Raw genomic sequence first — 21,845 nt, 5'->3', positions numbered from 1 at the left:
TCCTGCAGTTTAAAAATAAAGTTTGTTCCTGCTTCAGTGGCTCGTGATTTGTGCCCAGCCAGACTGCGGCACTCCAGTCTCTACTCCAAGGGCTGGAATGTGCAAGCAGGGGGCACACCTAGTAACCAATGTCCTGCTGCTGTCTCTTCCACATCTCCCTTCTGCCTTGAGAGGGCTTTTCCAGACAAGCCACAGACCCCTACCAATCATGCTCAGTCCAAAGAGTACTAAAAGAAAGAATGATCTTGGCTAATACAAAGTTTAACCCAGTAACTCTGAGTATCTCATGTGTAGAAATGGGTAAGCTAAGAAAACACTTTGCCAGAAAGTTGAAGATGGTTCTCACGAAGCCGAACAAGTCTGTCATTGCCACCTGCCGCTTGTAACAGTTACTCTGTAGATCAGTCATCGCCATCACTCTCACAGCCAGGTGACTCAGTACTCACCAAGTGCCAGGCAGTGCTCAAAGCTCTGCAGCATCCAGCAGGTGCCTCACTTCAACCCTGGAGGCAAGTCCTGTTAGCACTCCCCATCCAGGTATGAAGCAAGGGCAATCAACAGAGGGAAGAGTCACTATCCCCACCAACGGAAATGCACACAGGGCACATCACTGCAAACGAAGACCCCTCGATCACACAGCTCCTTAGCACACACTCATGTCTGCCGTCAACAGAGGGAAACTTTCCTTCCAGACTGCTTTACACGGAGTAGGAAAGTCAGGGCCGTTGCTCACATCTGTCTAATCAGACTTAAGACGTTAACAACATGCCTGACTCACACATTTCTGTGTATTTGCTTGTATTAAAAACCTACTGGTTTGGGCTGGGGTTGTGGCTCAGTGGTAGAGTGCTCACCTAGCATGCATGAGGCATTGGGTTCGATCCTCAGCACCACATAAAAAAAAATTGTGTCCACCTAAAATTAAAAAAAAAAAAAAAAACCCTACTGGCTGACTCTGAAAGATGCGAACTTCAGAAAGAAGTTATATTTGCCAATCAAAAATCAGATTAGTAATATTATTTACACAAATTTTATACAATAGAAAAGTAGGGGGGAAGTATGTACAATGATACTTTACACTTCATGTATTCAGGAATAAAGAAGCTAGAGCAGTATTTAGTTGGAGTATCTCAATGTGTCACATTATGGCAGGTGTACACATACATCTCCACCATGGGTTTCCGGTCAGAGAACGTGGTAATGCTGAATGCTCATGCACAAACCCTCCACCTGGAGGAGCTGCTTTGTGCAGAGGCTGGTCCTATGAACTCCAGTTACGACAACCCCAAGTTCCTGCAGATAGAGTCAAATACCTGCTGGCAGGCCACATCACCACTCACATCACTACTGGCCAATGGTCCAGTACTTCAACAAGCATTGTGATACTATGTGCAACCTATTTGAAAATTTATATCCTTATCACATAAATCAGTTGCTTTCCCTTTACAAAAAATTCTGGTATATGAAAAAACTGAAAGTTATGTTCAAAGCTTTGACACACCAAAGATATTATAAAAATTTACTTCATTCTCCGTGTTCTGCCTGAAAAGGTGTTCCCAATTTGTGGCATTATTCCTCTGATTTTTCTGGTAAACTGAACAAAGAATAAAAGATGATGACAGGTTTCTGTGTGAATTTCATAACAAGGGCTGAAAACTTCTCTCAAAAGCTTGTACAGGGAATGTGCCTCAGTGGGTTGTAATGCAAACAGATCACACGAAAAATGGCTCAACAGAGGAGGATTTATTTCTCACTCCTACGAGGTATAAATGGAGGCTTGGAAAGAGGAGAAGCCATCTGATCTCTTCAGGCAACTCTTTCTCGGTCACAATCACCTTCTCTAACAAGATTTCTCAAGGCCACCCTGGGTATCATGGGACTCAAGAACTCGGGCAGCGTCACAGGGAATGTCTGTCATCTGACAGCATCACAGGGAATGTTTGTCATCTAACCTGGAAGCAACATTGGTCCCATGTGTCTACACTGCATGGACTCAGGCAGCTGCAGGCTCCTCCCACAGCAAGCAGAGGCAGGGGTAGGCAGGTGAGCTAGAGAACAGACGGGGCTCTCTGCAGCACACACAGCCAGTCTCCACCATGCGGAGCAGCTTCCGGGTGAGTCTTCTGATGACTGCTGAGATGCGACTTGCGGCGAAAGGCTTTCCCACACCTGCTGCACTCGTATGGCCTCTCCCCAGTGTGTGTTCTCTGATGCACGTGGAGGTATGACTTCATGCGAAAAGCTTTCCCACACTGAGCACACATGTGGGGCTTCTCGCCAGTGTGAATCCGCAGGTGTTTGGTGAGATCCAACTTATGAAAGTAGGCTTTCCCACACTGGGCACATGTGTGGGGCTTCTCCCCGGTGTGCATGCTCTGGTGCCTCCGGAGGTGGGTCTTCTGGGAAAAGGCCTTCCCACACTCACTGCATTTGAAGGGCTTCTCCCCCGTGTGAGTCCTGTGATGCATGGTGAGACCCGACTTCAGGAAAAACGTCTTTCCACACTGGTCACACTCATGGGGTTTTCCTTCTGTGTGAGTCCTCTGGTGCAAACTGAGGCCTGCCTTCTGACAGAAGGTCTTCTTGCAGTGTGCACACTCATAGGGCTTCTCTCCCGTGTGGATCCTCTGGTGGATGGTAAGGGCCGACTTCCGGCAGAAGGCTTTTCCACACTGGTCACACTCGTGGGGCTTTTCTTCTGTATGAGTCCTTTGATGTAAGCTGAGGACTGATTTCTGACAGAAGGCTTTCTTGCACACCTCACACTCATAGGGCTTCTCTCCTGTGTGAATCCTGCGATGGATGATGAGAGCTGACTTCCTGCGGAAGGCCTTCCCACATTCACAGCATTCGTAGGGCCTCTCCCCAGTGTGGATCCTCTGGTGCGTAATGAGGGCCGACCGATGGCAGAAGGACTTGTCACAGCTGCTGCATGTGTAGGGCCTCTCCCCAGTGTGTGTTCTCTGGTGGTCTCTAAGAACAGATCTAACAAAGAAGGACTTCTCGCATCTGCTGCACTTGTAGGGCTTCTCTCCTGTGTGCTTTTTCTGATGGTCAGCAAGGGCAGATGCTCTGGAGTAAGTCTTGCCACACAGACCACATGTGAAGGGTTTCCTCCCTGCCTGGGGAGACGCACAGCTGTTCCCACACTCACTGTGCGAACAGGTCCCTGCCATGCTGCCCCTCTCTGTGCTGAGGGCACTCCCTTGTCCCCCACCTTCCAGATGCTGCTGCCCAGCCTGGGCATTGTGGCTCTGGCTGAGGAGTTCACTGTGTTTGAGGGCCTTCCCGGGCACCTCGTAGGCACCAGACTTCTCTGCTGCGCATCTCACAACAGGCCCTCCAGGGAAAGGCATGAGTTGGTACACATCCAACTCCTGAGGTCTCATTACTGAAGAGTTCCCATTATTTACCATCAGATTTGAAATACATTTTGAGCTCAAATGAAATGCCTTTCCTAATTCAAGTCTCTCCTTAGCTGATGTGCTGCTGTTGACAACAACTTGCCACAAGTGTCTTCTGTGATTTTCTTGGCTGTTCTCAACCACATCATCAACTATCTGCACATCTGAAATGACAAAATAAGAAATAAACAAACACTCCCATGAACCACACGTCAACACCCTTTGTAGAATGCTCATGTAAATGTAAAGAAGTTTCTTCCTATCACAGCAGCATAAGAGTTTATAGGAGTCAATAAGTACTAGCTTTATAAGTGTATGGTTTTTCTTTTTGACAGTGAAATGTTACATTAATTGATTTTCTAGTGCTAAATTGCTTTTCATTGATTCACTTTTTTCTTTTTTATATTGTGAAGAAATATTTGGTAAAAATATGTCCTTAGTGGCTGGTTGCAATTTTAAACTAAGTGCTAACTTTTGGCCATTTATTTTCTCAATTCCTCCCTCTATTTTATTAACAATGGTGGGTATTTCCTGCTGGCATTCATACCAGTTCTGTTTTGAAGACTGGAAAGACTTTATGGATCGGCTACCTGAAGTTGCAGGAAGGTCATTTGTCTGGAAGGAATATGGCTTAGGGATGGGAACCATATGTGTTTATTTAGTTTTCACAACTCCCTGGGAAGTGGCTAGAGGCTTTTAGGGGATTTCAAATTAAAAGAAAAACTCCTCTTCCCCATGTTGAACCAGGACAGCTTCCTGCAAATTCCTAATTGAACCCAGTTCCCTGTGTTCCTCTGAACCAGGCCTGAGGAACTGCAGCCACAACCTGGACAACCCTCCTGGCCAGAGGTTCTAGCTCTGCACCACTTCTGTGGCCAGCAGCCCTGGAGTACCATTTCCAAGGTACAGTACATGGCCCTGCTTGGTAATGCTCTGCTCTGTATTGTGTTGGTGTTTAGCTATCTCCCAGTGTCATAGAAAATGGAATCTCCTGTTCATTTATCATTCTGTTATTTTAGAATGATTTCCACAAATGGAAGGCAGAAATGCTGAATTCAAGATCCATTCCCCCAAAAGTCTGAGCACTGCAACACACACTGGTTCATTTGGCCCTGAGAACCAGAACCTCCTGGTCTCTTCCAAGTCCAGGACCTCCCTTATCATGCTCCTATGCCAGGTCTTCCTCTGCTTCCTGATTTCCAACATTGTGGTACATGAGGCTCACTCTTGGACCCTTCTTCTCATTTTCTTATCAATTGTAAAGATGACTTACTCAATAAAAATGACTTAATTAATAGCTTTAAACCACTGATTTCTAAATCTATATCTCTAAGTCGTCCCACTCTTGAATTTAGATTTTACATTTCCTATAGGCTATATATCAACATTGGAAAAATGGCAACTCAAACTGCAGCTATGCCAAAGCAGACTTCTAACATCCCCTGATATCACCTTCTCTGACCCCCTTCTTGAACCATCACACAACACTTCTCTCTCTCACTGATTAAATACGCCTTGTGGTTCTAATCCAACAACCTATAATATCATTCTCATTTCCCTCTCATCAGACTGTAAACTATAGGGAAAAAAAGGCATCACTTTGAGCACTGTGGTATTATGTACAACTATAATATTATCAAGTTTAAAATCTGCTCAATTAAGATACGCAGAAAGGATAAACGAACGTGTGAACTAACATCTGAACAAAGTCCACAGCATGGAGAAACCAGGGCAATGAGGACACTGGAAATGTGGTAGCAAAAGCAGCCACAGGGAAGGTGGGCTTAAGCTAGTGCCAGTGGACGGAGAACTCAACAGAGCAGGGGCACGTGAGCCACCACGGCCTCCCTGAGCCGACAAGGTGTGAGGGTGCGGGGCAAGGCCGACCTCTGCCCTGCTTGTTCCTCCTGGCCTCCCATGCCCAGCACACAGACTGACCTGGAAGGCACCGGTCCAGGGCTTCTTTAACCAGCCATGGCTCTGTTCCTTGCTCCAACTTGAAAATAACTTCAGGTCTGGTAATGAAAAGCCCTGTTAATGAGAAATAATGCAGGACTTTGGAGAATGACAGCAGCCCACCTAGAAGCTGGGCAATGAAGGGGCCTGCAGGAACCTTTGGCTAGAGATGGGTAATGTGTTATTCACGGACTCGAGTTTTCAACCTAAGCGGCATGAAATGTTACAAACGGTGCCTACATTTACCACCAAGGAACAAAGTGTTCCTTCTGGGAGTTACTGGGGCATTTCACTCACCCAAGAACACCAGGCTGCTGTAGGTCTCCAGCATCACGTCCCTGTAGAGGGTCCTCTGAGCATCATCCAGGTCCTGCCACTCCTCCCAGGTGAAGTCCACAGACACATCCTCAAAGGACACCATCCCCTGTAATGAACATGTCTCCTCAGCCCAAGCCCTCTTCCCTGGGCACAAAAACAAGAATCTGGGCATTAACTCGTGTGTGTGTGTATGTGTGTGTGTGTGTGTGTGTGTGTCCAAGTATCTCATGTAAAATTAAGAGTTTGCTTTGTACTTTACATCAAGGGAGAAAGGAAATTCAGAAAAATTCTGCCACTATAATTATTAAATTATTGTAAAGACTTTCACAAAGTTTACCTTATAGACCTAAAACCATCCTTGTTAGTGGAAATATACATGACTAAAATCCTGCTGCTCCAAGGACCATGTGATCTGGCATGAAGACGTAGTATAAACACCAGGAAGAAGGTGTCTAACGCACTAATCTGGACCCAATTTCTATACAGACTGGGGTGAGACAGGAGAAAGGAGAGCCCTGTTGTGTGCCGTAACATGCACCTCACTGGAAAAGAAGAGGTGCCGAGCTCTTCAGGTCATGAAGTCCCCACTCCAGTCCAGCCACAGCACCACACAACACGGGCTAGGCAAACACACCAGGACTGCGTGCACCTCAGAACTCCCTGGCTTCCACTGTGGGGCAGACCAAAGCACTCTTCTTCCTAACTCGCTGGTCCCCAGGAAGCCACTTAGGCAGAGCCTGACCTGATGTGCTGTGTCAGAGCTTAAGCTTGAGTTACTTGGGTGGAGGGGATACCCAGCTTCAGCCCATACCAGCCATCCCCAGAGGAGGACAGAAACGCCCAAATCCAGTCCACTCTGGCCATCTGGACTCACCACAGGGGAGGAAAACTCAATAACAACAGGGAACACATATGAAACCCCCACCCAGAGGCAGAAGCTCCACAGAAGAAGGACTTACAAAACTGAGGCCCACGTCCCCGGGGGAGGGGGAGGGGTCTTCCCAACACCTGCACACTGAAGCCTCACACCAACGCATCAGAACAAAAGCTGGTGCCTTTGGGACATGACTGGTCCTGTGTGGAAGGAGCTCAGGAGTGGGACTACCCCCTAAACACGGGAGAAAGAAGGGAAGGGGGTTTCTTCGCACATCTCACCATGTGAGGACACAGAACAGGCCCCACTTAGGAAGGATGGACCTCACCAGACACCTAATCTTATCTTTCCAGCCACTGAAACTATGAGCAATGCATTTCTGCTTCTTACAAAGCACCCAGTACAAGATGTTTTGCTATATCAGGCGAAGAAACTAAGACCGCTTCCAGCACGCCTATGCTTTCCAGTTCATTTACCCAGCACACCATGTGCCTAGGAAGAAGGAAAACCACATTGCAGAGCAAAGGTGAAACTACAACATGAGGTGAAAGAACAGGCATCAGACAGATATGGCCAATACGTTGGAGTTCTCAAATAAGCAATGTCAAACTGGGTAATATGCTAAAACAGCACTCAAAAAAATAAAAACATAGCCAGACACAGTGGTGCATGCCTGTGATCCCTGTGGCCCAGGAGGCTGAGGCAGGAGGGTCACAAGGTCAAAGCCAGCCTCAGCAACTCAGACCCTGAGCAACTCAGTGAGACCCTGTCTCTAAATAAAACAACAGGGCTGGGGTTGTGGCTCAGAGGTAGAGCACTTGTCTAGCATGTGTGTGGCCCTGGATTCAATCCTCAGCACCACATAAAAATAAATAAGTAAAATAAACGTATTGTGTTTAACTATAACTAAAAAATAAATATTAAAATAAAACAACAAAAAAATGGGCTGGGGATGTGGCTCAGTGGTTCAATCCCTAGCAACAAAATTGAAAAAAATTATCAATAAAGCCAGCAAGAAGAAATCTGCCTATAGAAGAACAAAGATGAAAAGGACACCCAACCTCTCCACAAGTCACACAAATGAGAGGGGCCTGGAGAAAAGTCTCACTGGCTAAGACTGTACAACACTCCTCAAAGATGGACACCTGAGAGAATTTTCTGCCTTGTGGGGACAAGGGCATGGAGTACTGCACACATGGCATATGTTAAGGGCGCCTGAGTGGCAAACCACTCCCCCATGCTAGGCGTGTGAGCGGCAAACTACCTACCCTGTAAGCACAGCCCTAGGCATGAGGTCATGTGTTGCAGTCGCTGCACTTGCTCCATAGCCCACTCCTCGATTGGTGGCTGCAAGGACAGTTAGCAGACATTGCATTGGTGACTGCCTGTAATCTGCTCAGCTACTGCCTGAGTATATATACACGGTAACTGCACACTGAAATCAGACCTGCTTCCTGCTTGGTCTTGCAGGACTTGATTAGTGACTCCGCAGTCACACTCTCCTCTACCCTGTTCTGTGGGACCTCCTTGCTGGACGAGAGAGCCCACATAGCAGGTGCCCGAGCAGGGACCTGAGGTAAGCCTGTAAGACAGGGTGTGGCCCCTCACAGAGCAGTGAAGAAGGGAAAATGGGGAACCTACTGAGTTCCACCACAGACTCGCAGCTGCAAGTGCTGCACACTCTCTTAGATACTAGAGGTTTAATCCTGAAGAAGAGAGAAGCCCAGAAGTTCTGAGATGTAATAATAATAATAACAATAAACACTAACCCACGGATCAATACTGCTGATGATTTTGATCCTAGGATATGGGACAAGATAATGTCAAATGAGCAGCAAGCTGAAGTGAGACAGGGGTATAATATATCACTACATTTTTTCCTATTGTGACAGCCATTCAGCAAAGTTTAGGGGAACCTGCAACAGACCCTGGTCATATAATGATGGCCCTGAGGGAAGATGAGGCTGTGAGAGACAGATGGGGGAAAAAGGTGAGGGAGAATTCTACCTCAAAAGCAACCGCAGCAGGTATAGGAGGGAGAAAGGCAGGAAATGGTACCTCTAGCCTTCATGTGCAGGAAGAGGTGACCACAAGTGGTGCAGGTGCGCCTTCTACTGACAGGCAAAGGTGATATCCTTCCCTGAGTCAATGGCAACTGCCTCCTTATGAGGCAATGCCAAAGCCAGCAAAGGACTATGACAGTTTGGAAATGACCAGGCCACCAGACAGGCTCCAGACATGGTGTCCCAGAAACCTATTCCAGGAGCCAGAGATCCTTTTGAACATCTATGTAGGATAAGAGATGAGAAGTGGGGTGAGGGAGTACAAGCCTTCCCAGTCAACACGGTCCCCACACCAGAGCACCTTGCAGAGCAAACGCTTGAATCACTCAGTCTTGAACTAAATTGCCCTCAGGACTGGAGAGACCTAGCCAGAGCAGCTCTTGAGCCTGCAACATTTTTGAAGTGGAAGGCATTCTCCTGTGATGAATGTGAACACCAAGGAGATCCTAACCACACCACAAATGTTAGCCTTCCAGCTGACTGCTTGCAGGGAGAGGGAACTATAGTTCCCCTGCGGTACAGGCTACAGGCCAACCAAATTATTTCAATCAGGTGTGGCTCTGTGCTCTGAGAGCCTGGAGGAAGTTGGCAGCTGGGGGAGGGACAGTTTCCATACAGGGCTTAAGGCAGAAGGCCACAGAGGACTTGCCACAGTTTACTGATAGGGTAAACAAGGCAGAAGAAGGGAAGGTGTCTCATGAAGGAGCCAGGGTGGCCTTAGCCAAGAAGTTGATCTGGGATGGACTAAATAAGGAACACAGAGCAGCAGTGGCTCCAGTTTGAAATGGCACACTGGATGAGTGGATTTTGGCCCCCCAGGATATAGGGACACAAGCAGTTCAAGCCTCTCTGCAGCCCTCAGTGATGGTAGCTGCATAAAAGTAGGACTAAGGAAGCTTGCAGACAGCTAGTCAGAGACTGCAAAAAATGTGCACCTTTTCTCCCCATTGGCCCTGCACAACCTGCTGGAGTAAATCCCCGAGTTAAAATCTAATGCTCTATGGCAAATGGATGTCACTCATTATTATGTACCTTTTGGAAATTTAACATATATTCATATAATCACTGATACCAACTCGGGCTGTGTAATGGCCACAGCCCCCACAGGAGAAACCACAAAAAAAGGCCATCTCCCATCTACTTAAATGTTTTGGAATTACAAATGTTCCCATGTCTATTAAAACTGACAATGGGCCGATCTATACTAGCAAGACATTTCAAGTGGTTTGTAATGATTGGCATATATAGCACTTAACTGGGATCCCCTACAACCCTTAGACTCAAGGCATAATAGAAAAAGCACACAAGGAATTAAAGACCATGCTACAAAACAGGAGGGAAACTATACCAAATCCCCTCTTGATGCCTTGAACAAAAACTTATTTGCTTTAATTTTTCTCTCAATGTCAAAATCTTCTATGGAAACAGCAGCCTATAAGCATTGGGCCCCCCTCTTGGGGCCCTCCCATCTACCTATGATCTCATGGAAGGATCCCATAACAAATGCATGGGATGGTCCGAGGCCTTTCCTAACCACGGGTCGGGGGTTTGCATAGGTTAAGAGGAGCCTCACCCCATCTGGGTGCCTGCCAGAAAGACAAGCCCTGGACCCCCAGAACCACCAACCAATAAGATAAAGGAACCAACTCTGGAGGAGAAACCTCACAAGCAAAGGACTCAACAACACAAACAGACCTCATGTAGAGAAACCTGGGGTGATAAAGGTCTTTATGAATAAGCCACCAGATTGGCCCCTTTGCCTGGTGGCAATCCCATCCCTGGGCCTATGACAATGGTCCTAGTGTGTGCAATGCTCACTGCTAATAGTGAAGCCTCCCATGAGGTAAATTGAGCTTTGGTCACTAGGCCATCACTTTTAGTAGTTGCTAATTGTGAAGGGACTTTACCTAAGCACTTTTCCAATAATTCCAACCTTACTGATCCTGAGTTATCCATCAGGTAACTGTACCTGAAATACCAGCATTTCCATACCTACCCTGCCCATTTGTTTCTCCATAGTTGATAATAATGAGACCTACAATCAGGACAGTCCCCTCTGTTTTACTCTTTCCAGAGAAACTATTATAGATAACTGTAATAAGTCTTGTGTTGGGCTTTCTCTCACTGGCCTTAGAAGTATAGTTAATGCTACCTGTAGCCATAGACTCCCTCATGACAAATGCAAGAAACCCTTGCTGCCAACATGCCCAATAACGCTTTGGGAAAGCTCCCCTCAGATAATGGTAGCATTCTATGGAATAATGTGTCACTGCCATAGCTTATCTACTTGATAAGAAGAATTTCTCTGGGGAAGAACAATATCTATGCACCTGGGCAGGCGCAGCTCCCTGGAATGTAACTGATGTGCTCCCAAACCCTACGGGCCACTGCAGTAACTGCTCACGGGACAAGCCGTTACCAACCAGTAGACAGGAAATCAGTATGGCATGATGGACATCACACCAATATTGCTAGCTGCAACAGCCGGCTGGATGAATGGGTCTATACTGAGTCCAGACCTTGACCATGGATTTGCCTTTGTGACAAATTATACCCATACCCACTATGCACAAGTTTGTGTTATGCCACCCTTTGCCATGCTAATAATCAATGATGGCATAAAGGTCACTCATACAGAGATCCCTTGTGCAGTCAATATATCCTGATGGCTCACAAATTGTCTAACCCCTGCTGTGAAAGCTAAACCTATATTTTTCTTCAGAGTGCCCCCAGCAATCTGGCTTCCAGTGACCCTGTCCAGAGTTGAGGAGTCCATGGGACATGGAGATGAAGAATCTTCTAAATGATCCTACAACAGACAAGGTGTGCAATTAACATCATCTCTGGGATTACTGCCCTGGTGACCACCAATGCCGCCACAACCACTGTCACTGCTTCATTCACTTGGAGTATCCAGGCTGCTCAGACTGTGAACAATGTGTCCACTGCCGTGGCAGAAGCCTTTGCCATTCAAAGTGACTTAAATAAAATCTTCCAAGCTGCTATTTTAGTCATCAGCAAGAACTAGACCTCACCAGGAACAACTAGATATTCTGTTTTGTTGCAGAGGCTCATTGTGACCCTGAGTTTCATAGTACTTGTGTCACCCAATGTGCTGTATCTGAAAATGTAACCTTACACTTCTCCAGTTTTTCTCTGCATATTAAGGGCACTTGGGATGCTAATGTGTTATGACTATGCAAAACCTTACTAAGGCAATTGTCAAAATCAATGAGACAAAGGTGTCTATCTTGACAACCTCTTCTTTCTTCCAGGGACTGACTGAGCACTGGAAAAACCTGATAGCCAAATTAACTAATCCTTATAATGCTATTACCCTGGCCCTACTGTTTATCATAGTGATAATTTTTTCTTGTGTTGTGAGATGCTTACGTAACCATGTAAAGTCCACTAGACGAAAAACAGCAATGCTGGCTGAGGTCCTTGCAGCACAGTTAGAGGGGGGAGATGTGGGGACAAGTGCCTGGGGTACTGCATTCATGGCATACTTTAAGGTGGCAGGCCTCTCCCCTCGTGCTAGTGTGTGAGCAGCAGGCTGCTTACCCCGTAGGCATAGCCCTGGGCGTGAGGTCATGTGTTGCAGTCCCTGGGCTTGCTCCATAGCCCACTCCTCGATTGGTCGCTGCAAGTACAGTTAGTAGACATTGCACTGGTGGCTGCCTGTAATCTGCTTAGCTACTGCCTGAGTATATATATGGTAACTGCGCACTAAAATCAGACCTGCTTCCTCCTTGGTCTCTGGAGGTCTTGATTAGTGACTATGCAGCCACACTCTCCTCTACCCTGTTCCATGGACCTCCTCGCTGTATGAGAGAGCCCACAAACTGCCCGTCTTGCAAGAAATGTTAAAATTAATTCTTTAAAAGAAGAAAAAGACTCCTGCTATTCTTCCTTGATCTGAACAAAGGGTTTGTATATGATGACATATACAACTGTGCACCTACACATGACACACAGCAATGAGCACACACACAGGTGAGAAAAGTGAGGAGCACACAGGTGACGGGAGTGTGGGAAGACAGAGTCTGAACTGTGGGTGATCATGGGGCAAGGGCAAGATCCTAGTAGGTTCCTATGCAGAGAATCTCTTAGCGGGGTTTAAAGCAAGCAGGCACCTGTTCCAGGGGGTCACGCTGACAAGGTAGCCACCTGACATTCGCAGGCAAGTGGTCACCTTGGAGGGAAGCTTCCTGAGAGCTCTCATCTCTAGCCACCAAGGCAGCATTCAGGTGGGACAGCGCTGGAAGCCATGAAGGGAGGCTGGCCTGCAGTGGCAGGAGAAAGCCACACTCACACTTTTAAGTGGAAGCAGAAGGGACATTGAGCTCCTCTTGCTGTCCCTGAACAGTGTCAGCACTGTATGTTTTTTTCCATCTCTACTGTTTTTTTGTACCAGGGATTGAATTCAAGGGTTCATAACCACTGAGTCAAATCCAAGCCCTTTTTAGTTTTCATTTAGAGTCAGGGTCTCAGTAAGTTACTCAAGGCCTTGCTAAAGTTGCAGAGGCTGGCTTTAAACGTGCAATCCTCCCGCCTCAACCTCCCAGGCCACTGGGACCACAGGTGTGCACCACCATGCTCAGCTTCATCTCGTACAAGGAGAAGAGTCCTGTCCCTGCTTACAATAAATTCTATTACTATGACAACTCCCACCACTGAGGACTCACGACAGTGACAACTCCAGCCACAGGTGTGAATTTTAAAATGACAAATGGGGTAAAGGACACCATATTCTAATTATGTTTTCTAAGTAACCAATGGGGAGAAGGAAATTAGAAAATATTCTAATCCTGTATCGTAAGGTAACCAATGGGAGTAAATGGGGTAAGGTCATCAGTCAGGTCCATGTAGGGAAGAGAATGCTCCACAGCTCAGGACATAAGACCCCTAACTTCCAGATGCTGAGGCCTTGAGAGCGCCCCTGCCTCACCCTCTTGTTTGGCCCACTCTGCTCTAACAGGGTGCTATTTTCACCTTTAAGAACTTTGTACTTTGCTACCTCTGTGTCTTGCTCAATTCTTTGTTCAGGACTTGAAGGACCTGGACCCCAAATGGCACCCTGATGATAACGTACATGCATATATGCTGGATGGGAATTCTCAATTGGTTCTCTCTCTCTCTCCCTTATAACAAGTTTTGGGGTGGTTTTAAAGCACAACAGATAAACAGAACAGAATCTGGTAGTCAGAAATGGGGTGCTACAGTAATAAAAAGCCATGACACATGGCACTTGCTATAAGACCAAACAGATGCTACCAAAAGATGAAGCCATCTTCTTCTGGGATGGCACACACCTGCTGTTCCAGACTTGGGCAGGAGGGTCACAAGTTCAAACGCAGCCTTTGCAACTTAGCATGACCCTGTCTCAAATTCAAAAATAAAACGAACTGGGGAGGTGGCTCAGTGGTTAAGCACCTGATATCAATCCCCAAGACCAAAAAAAAAAAAAAAAAAAAAGAGGGGGGGTAGGTATCTAAACAAATAGGATCTAGAAAAACAAACAAAAAGATGAAAAATGAACTAATAAGCAAGGATGTTTAATTTCCACACAGAATCTGGAAGAAATATGGAGGATCCAACATTCTGCAGGTTTGAAATAAAACTATTTCTATCCCTGGTTTTTCTTACTCCTTAGAAGTCAGAAACGGCTTTGTGGCCCAGATCAGAGACCAAAAATATTTTCAGCATTCTAAAATCTTGGGGCGAGACACAGAGTGGGCTGGTAAAAAGTGGGCCTTCCAAGGCTGTCCCCCAGTGCCCAGGACAGAAGCGGCTGCCAGAGAACAAAAAGCCTGTCCCCGAGAGTACGAGGGTGGCTCAGGACTAATACATGCCAGTACAGCTGGAGCTCACTTCACTTAAAGAAAGTATTTCTTATAATTCATGTCTGGAGTCAGAAAAAAACTGAAAAGGAGGCTGCTGGATCCCCCACTTATAACCAAAAACAGTGACAAAAGATGTTCCACCAAGAACCCAGATGTTTAAGAAGAACACTGATAGAGAATGGCAAAGCCAGGGGAGTAAGGAGGCACAAAGCACCTTTCTCAGGGAGGAGGACTGGACTTTAAGCTAAAAATCAGTGCAGGTGGCCACTAGGAGCAGTTTTTCTGACCACTGCTGCAGGGAGTGTCCACCAGAGTCACTCCTATCTCCTCAGTATGGAGGGGGTGTGTGGGAAGTACAGATGGCTGGTCACCAAGACTTAGCTGAGCCTTCTACCAACACCATGATACAAAAAGGTTTCTCTAAAACCTTTTTCTCCAGACGCAATGGCGCACTCCTCTAGTCCAGTGACTTGCGAGGCTGAGGCAGGAGGAAACCAAGTTCAAGCCTCAGCAACTCGGTGAGGTCCTAAGTAACTTTTGAGACCCTGTCTCAAAATAAAAAACAAAAAGAGCTGGGGATGTATCTCAGTGGTTGAGCACCCCTAGGTTCAATCCCTGATACCAATAAAGGGGCTTTGAGGCTCTGGAGACCGACAAAACATGCTTCACATGGGAGAGAAAGGGAGGGAACAGCACACTAACAACTGGTGTGTCTCGCTACTCTCTCTGAAAGGCAGAGTCTAAAGGCCTCTCCTTAAGCAAAAGTGGTCCTAGGGACGTGCCTGACCAGGCTTGTGTCGGGAAGGCCATCTGAGACTTCTGAGGGAAGACCACAGAAGGCTCGCAGCTTCCACCTGGGTCTCCAGAGAAGCCAGGCACATCTGACTTCCCGAGACTGCCAGAGCCAGAGAGGCTGGTGGCCCCAGGTCCTCGGCCACCAGGGTTCTTCCAGCTAAGATGACTGGCATCATGAAGCAGCCCACCAACACTGCCCAGTCCTGTTGCCTGACCCACAGAACCATGACACATAATAAGCCTGTAGGTTCTGTAGTTCCATGTTACTCAGCTGATAACTAGAAGACCAAAAATTCTTTAGAGACCTTAGGTGGTACCCTCATTTGAACAGAGAGGATACAGTTAGACTTGGATATTAAGTTCAAGGTAAATTAACAAAGTAGGTTCCATGTTAGATATGAAGCTATAATTATGAATTTTATGTTCAGTTAAGTGGATTTAAAACTTTCTTCCTTAAGCAACTATTAACAAGTATATTCCATAAACAGTTACAACTGTTTCACATTCATTTTTCACATTTTAAGTGGTTATCAGAAATAAAAAAGAGCTTACAAACATGCCAGTTATTCTGAATTACAAAATAAAACTATGTATTGATAAAAACTATAGATCAAATCGCTGACATAAACTTCCATAAGCAAAGATACACATTATAAAATCTTTATCTTGTTTTTATTCTTTGCATTGTCTATCAACTCTATTAACTGACCCTTGTTCAAAACTGCCCCATTAACCTCTGAATGCTAAGGAGTCACTCTGTGTAGGGAAATAACCCACAGGGACAGACCTAATCACCCAGGAGCACAGCCTCCACATTCTTCCAAGAATGGCACTTCCAATGCAATGAACAGTTACTGTGCTCGTGAGCACCGACTGCTCCTCTTCCCCAGGGGCATTACTGAAGGCACAGAACAAAAGGGAAAAAATCAACAAAAGCAGCTAGACTTGACACCAGGTGAGATGAGGTCTGAGTCCAAAGAACCCACCTTTATGGTCTGTATAGTAGCTGGAGAGGGGCGAACACATTTGAAGACCAAAAGGATGTGGTTTTCATCTGCACTTTGGACAGCTGCCAACATGAGAGCTGAATGTGTGGTCTACAGGCTAAGGAAGAGGTCAGGCTGGTTTCTTCAAGAAACCCAGAGGCCTGGGAGGCTGAGGCAGGAGGATCACAGGTTCAAAGCCAACCTGAGCAAGTCTCTAAGCAATTCAGCAAAACCCTGTCTCTAAAGAAAAAAAAAAAAAAAAAAGGTGGGGGGGGATGTGGCTCAGTAGATAGGTTCAATCCCCAGTATCACCAAAAAAAAAAAGAGAGATTGGGACAAAGGGGAAAACAGATAAGCTATCTGAATGAGCTACATCAAGAAGGTAAGTGGTACATATACACATGGAGTATTACTCAGCCATAAAGAAGAATAAAATTATGGCATTTGCCAATAAATGGATGGAACTGGAGGCTATCATGCCAAGTAAAATAAGCCAATCACAAAGGCCTAATATTCTCTCTGATATGTGGATGCTGACACACAATGGGGGCATGCAGTGGACGTTCAAGGGACTGAATAGGACAAAACTTTTCTATGTTCGTGTATGAATACAAGACCAGTGTAACTCCACATAATTTACAACCACAAGACTGAGAAGTTATACCCAATGTATGTATGACATCTCAAAATACATTCCATCATACATAACTTTAAAAAAAAAAACTTCAAAAAAATGAATGGAAACTAAAGAGTTCCAAGAGAAAATTGAGAACACTAGTTTCAAACTCAACAGACTCAAGTCAAGACCTGAGAACAGTCACTAGATTTCACTGTGTGGGTTCCTGGTGAGTTTTCTGAGGAACTGAGACCACAGTCAGTGGGTTAATGTGCAGATGAGCTGTGTCTGCGCAACAGAAAAGCATTCCATTAGTTGCCGCACCATCACACACAGGAACATAAACACAGCCTTCCATGAGCGCCACTGCATGAACAGGTGCGCTGAAGGCCCTGGGGTCAACTCAGCCCCACTGACATCTAAGACAGCCTTCCAAAGCTGTGTGGGCCACGCTCTCTGAAGAACTCCAGGAGAACCTCATTAAGGAAGCTGTAAAGCAGTGAAGAGTCCACAACAGGAAAACAGTGTTTCATGAAAGCTGAGCAGGCTCTTTCCTCAGGTTCCCTCCAATCCTGTGAGAAATGTGTCTGCCTTTCCAGCACAACATCAGAAAGGCCAGGTACCCACTGCTCCTCCAAGGAGAGGACCCTGAAGTCAAAACCTGCACCTAACTGTGTGCCAACTTTATTTATGAACATTAACTTCAGACTCAGTTTTACTTATTTCTACTTTTCTGTTTTAAGTCATGGACCCACAAACCCCATGCAGTATAATGTAAAGCAAGTGAGGAATGGATAAAAACAACTCACTGGAGTCTCACTCATTTTTTCAGTGCTCCTGGAAACACTGGAAACAGGCGGAAAAGGTGAATAAGGTGAAGTCATGAGGGAAATGGGCAGGGGGCGTGGTCCTAGATTCTCCTGCTCAGACCAACACACTGGCTGGAAAAGACCAAAAAGAAAGATTTTTAGCAAATGCCTGTTTTGACTTAACTATGGCAAAACGGATAAGGCCAGCTGAAGAGTGATCCAAGGCAAGTCACATTTCCACAAATTGAATTTTTAAAACCTTTAGCCAGGCACAGTGGCGCACACCTGCAATTCCAGCAGCTTGGGAGGCTGAGGCAGGAAGATTGCAAGTTCAAAGCCAGCCTCAGCAACTTAGCAAGGTGCTAAGTAACCCAGTGAGACCCTGTCTCTAAATAAAATACAAAATAGGGTGGGGATGTGGCTCAGTGGTGAGTGCCTCTGAGTTCAATCTCCAGTACAAAAAAATAAAAATAGGGGCTGGGGATGTGGCTCAAGCGGTAGCGCACTCGCCTGGCATGCGTGCGGCCCGGGTTCGATCCTCGGCACCACATACAAACAAAGATGGTGTGTCTGCCGAAAACTAAAAAATAAATATTAAATAATAATAAAATATTAAAATAAATAAATAAATAAATAAAAATAAAAATAAACAATAAAACTTTCATATTTGGTAGAGACTCCTTGGCAACCTTTCCTGAATTACCAGGAAGATCCATCAGGTCAGAGGGAAGATCAGCAGATTTCTAGATGCCAGATTTGGTGATAAACCAGGTCTGAGAGGTAAGACATTGGAAGCAATTTGGGAACAATGAAGAAATGGAATGTTCAAAGAGTACTGTGGGCAGACTGCCCAGGTATTACAGGTATTTCTCCACCCCAGACCACACCTTCAGGCCCCTCCAATAGATAACACTTCCAAGGCTCCGGCCTCCCCTTCTCAGTCTGACTGAACTCTTTACAGAAAACTGGTCCCAAACCTCCAGAACTGCCTACCTGGTGACAGCTTCTGGTGGAGCATTACTAGAGAAGCCTTGCTGCGCTCCTGCTGTCTGGGCCAGACAAAGCAAGTCCAGGGCTCCTGTCTCCCACTGACTGGGCCAGGCTTCGCAAAGCCAAGTCCAGAGCTACTGTCTCCTGCTGTCTGGGCCAGGCAGAGCAAGTCCAGGACTCCTGTCTCCCACTGTCTAGGCCAGGCAAAGCCAAGTCCAGGGCTCCTGTCTCCCACTGTCTGGGCCAAGCTTTGCAAAGCCCAGTCCAGGGCTCCTGTCTCCCCCTGTCTGGGCCAGGCAAAGCCCATCCAGGGCATCACTCTCTGGCCTCCTCTGAAAATGCGGCCGAGGCGAACTTTCTGGCGGCACTTTCCTTCAGACTTTGTAAGGCTTACTTTTACTTTGCCCCAAGATTAGGGGGCCATCATCACGCAGGACCCCCAACCCCGTTAGAACTTACTGTCCCTGGACACCAGTCTGGTATAGGACACTGTAAGCTCCAACTGCGGGCGGCTGTCCTTAAAGTGAAGGTGGAATCCCCCTCCCTGAAATCGGGGCTTCCCCCTGCAGAGAGGGCGAGCTGAGGGGGCACAGCGGCCCCGCCCGGACAGGTGCCCAGGGAAGGGACCGCAGGGGAGGAGAGGGACGCCGCCGCTAACTCGGGTCGACCGAGCCCGCAGCGCACAGGCCACCGGCTGTGGGAAGACAGAACCTGACACGTAGGTTTCTTCCATCTACCTTCAAGGCTGGCTTCCAATCCAGCCAAACCCCCGCCCACCTGGCTCGGAACGCTCCGGAGCAGCGAGTCCCAGCATCCAGGGCAGAGCCCTGCCGCCGCAGCCGGAGGGCCCCAGAAACCCCACTGGCTCCAGTGACACCACGGGCACACAGTGCGGCCGGCCGCAGGTGGCCTGCTTCTAGTGGGGCAGGGCGCTCGAGCTACTGAACAGCTCACCTCGGCAGGGACGACCCAACGGAACGGGGGCGTCAACCGGCGCCCCGGGCGGAGCGGGGCAGTCGCAGCGGGCGAGCGGCCTGGGGAGCTGCAGGGCCCGGCGTGAGCTCAGGTGTCGGCGCGCACCCACCCGCCGGGCCTGGCGGCGGCACCCGTCCCCTCCCAGCTCCCGCTGGCGCCCGCGCGCCACTGCTCGGAGGCGCGGCCCAGCCCAGCAAGCACTCGGCACTCCAGCCCGACTGCCGCGGGGGCGGGAGCGTCCGCAGCAAGATGGCGCGGGGGGGGGGGCGGCGCATGCGCAGAGGACTCCGGAAGCGCGCGGAGCGGAGCGGGCGACGGCGGCCGACCCTGCCTCCCCCAGGGCCCGGCGGTCCTGCCGAGGGGCGGGGCCGTCCGCTGCGGGGCGCGCTGCCGGAGGCCCGGGATTGGCCGCCCTGAGCGCGTGACCGCAGCCCCTCCCCGTTAGGGGGCGGTCGCGGGGTGTGGGGGCGGCGCTCGCAGCGCGGGCGGTTTAGCTAGGGATGCTGCAGGCGAGCGTGTTGGACCTTGGAAGGTCTGTCTGGGTTTTAATTCGTTAAGTGACAGGAAATCAATGTCTGTTTTCTTCTGAAGAATCAGGAAAAGCTTATCACCCGCTGAACTAACGGGGCGTCGCCAGTGGCGTTCGCTACTCCGTGGGAGATCCTCCCGTCACGAGTCAGGACGCCCGGGGCGGGCGTGGCCCGGGGCAGGCTCCGGGCGGATGTTCAGGGTGTCTGGAGGGTGCTCACGGGGCTCCCGCGCTGCTGCGCCCGTGGGCCTGGCCAGATGGGAGCCAGTGCTCCTTTCAGGGCGCCTCGCCCGGCCTGCTCCGCCCGGCGCCCAAGCTAGACCCGCGGAGCTGGAGGGAGGCCCTCCCCTCCGAGGTCAAGTCCCCGAGGTAGCCTTCTACCGTACGGTGGTGGAGATGAAAAGGCCTGCAGGGTTAGCTGTCAAACAGCGACCTCTTACTGCTACCACTGTCCCTAAAAGAACAGAGAGCCCTCCGGAGCGTGCTGTGGTTGTGGTCAGCTGGGCCACTGGGTCAGGGCCTGACCTAACCCTCGCCAACCTTCCGGTTCCTGAACTAAATGCCATTGAGTGGATCACTGAGCAGTTGGTTGCCCTCTTGCCCAATGGTGAGGCGGGAGGTTACACACCCACCACGCCGAAGGCCGACCTTGTGGGACAGCTACAGATGACTGAGGGTGCCCGGGAGCCCAGCGCCCCGACCGCCCCGGGTAACCACTGTATAGCAGGTGGGCCCATCTCTTTCGAATTGGACACCAGGGCCACACTCTCAGTACTTGTCCAATTTTGGGGACCCACCTCTACCTCCACGATCTCCATTGTCAGGGTGTAAGGCAAACCGTACCAACCATTAAAGACCCACTTCTCACATGCTCCATTCACGAGATCCTTTTGTCCCACTCTTTCCTCATCATCCCCCAATGCCCTACTCCCTTACTAAGTTGAGACCTTTTAAGTAAATTAGGTTCATCCATTTCCTTTAATCTTCCCCGGACTTGTCCCCACTTCCACTCCTCCTCCTCCTCCTCCTCCTATCACAGCCACCTCTTCATCAACACCCTTGCCCCCATCCTTGGTCAATTCTCAGGTATGGGACGTACACAAGCCCTCTGAGGCCACCTGCCAAGATCCCATCCACATCACACTAGGATCCACCCTCTTTCCATCCGAAGCTCAGTACCTAAACAGCCTCAAGAGATCTAAAGCCATAGTTCCTGACCTTCTAGCCAAAGGCCTATTGTATTGTGCAGTCTCCCTATAACACACCCATTTTCCCCCACCCCTGTCAAAAAACCCTCAGGCGCTTTCCATGTGGTCCAAGACCTGGGCATCATCAACCTGGCAGTCATCCCTTTACACCCCATTGTTCCAGATCCATACACTCTCTTGTCCTCTATCCCTGCCTCCACAGCATACTTTTCTGTCCTCAACCTTAAGGATGCCTTCTTCTCTGATGAACCCAGCCTAATTGCATCTTATGATTGGGAGCCAATCTCATCACAAAGTCATGAAAAGTTAATTTCTGTTTTACTATAAATTACTGAGTTTTCTAAACTTGTTTGGAATTCCTGCCTGTGCCTTGAACTCACCCATGCCTGGGTCTCCCTGACCAGATAACAACCCTCTCTGAAACCTTAGTGGCACCTCATAAATCCTGGCTCCCCCTGACCAGATAAAACCCTCTC

General features: G+C 48.2%; 1 protein-coding gene across 3 annotated transcripts; it reads right to left on the bottom strand.

The window, feature by feature from the left end:
• Positions 1-1,724: 1,724 nt before the first annotated feature.
• On the bottom strand, positions 1,725-19,846 carry LOC114080824 (zinc finger protein 717-like). Of its 3 annotated transcripts, XM_027922440.2 has the most exons (5): positions 19,612-19,846; positions 17,668-17,799; positions 5,658-5,784; positions 5,343-5,435; positions 1,725-3,568 (listed from the first exon to the last, which is right to left on the bottom strand). In XM_027922440.2, the coding sequence occupies exons 2-5, from the start codon at positions 17,740-17,742 to the stop codon at positions 2,049-2,051; spliced, it is 1,815 nt and encodes a 604-aa protein (XP_027778241.2). In that variant the 5' UTR covers positions 17,743-17,799; positions 19,612-19,846; the 3' UTR covers positions 1,725-2,048. The 3 variants fall into 3 exon arrangements, with proteins under 3 accessions (XP_027778241.2, XP_027778242.2, XP_071468000.1); XM_027922441.2 differs by lacking the exon at positions 17,668-17,799 and having other exon boundaries at positions 19,612-19,845; XM_071611899.1 differs by lacking the exons at positions 5,343-5,435; positions 17,668-17,799; positions 19,612-19,846 and having other exon boundaries at positions 5,658-6,067.
• Between the last annotated feature and the right edge of the window lie 1,999 nt (positions 19,847-21,845).

Source organism: Marmota flaviventris, chromosome 5, assembly GCF_047511675.1.
Source record: "Marmota flaviventris isolate mMarFla1 chromosome 5, mMarFla1.hap1, whole genome shotgun sequence".
NCBI classification, from domain to species: domain Eukaryota; kingdom Metazoa; phylum Chordata; class Mammalia; order Rodentia; family Sciuridae; genus Marmota; species Marmota flaviventris.
The sequence above is the reverse complement of the archived record's forward strand: the minus strand, read 5'-3'. Positions and strand labels throughout refer to the sequence as shown.

What these genes read in the sequence shown, in the direction of transcription:
- LOC114080824 (XM_027922440.2), bottom strand. Translation starts at nt 17,742, where the DNA reads ATGACTTCACCTTATTCACCTTTTCCGCCTGTTTCCAGTGTTTCCAGG. An exon ending in AAAAAATGAGTGAGACTCCA is followed by an intron (nt 5,785 to 17,667) that starts GTGAGTTGTTTT and finishes TGTTCATTACAG; the next exon opens with GGGATGGTGTCCTTTGAGGA. An exon ending in CAGCAGCCTGGTGTTCTTGG is followed by an intron (nt 5,436 to 5,657) that starts GTGAGTGAAATG and finishes TCTCATTAACAG; the next exon opens with GGCTTTTCATTACCAGACCT.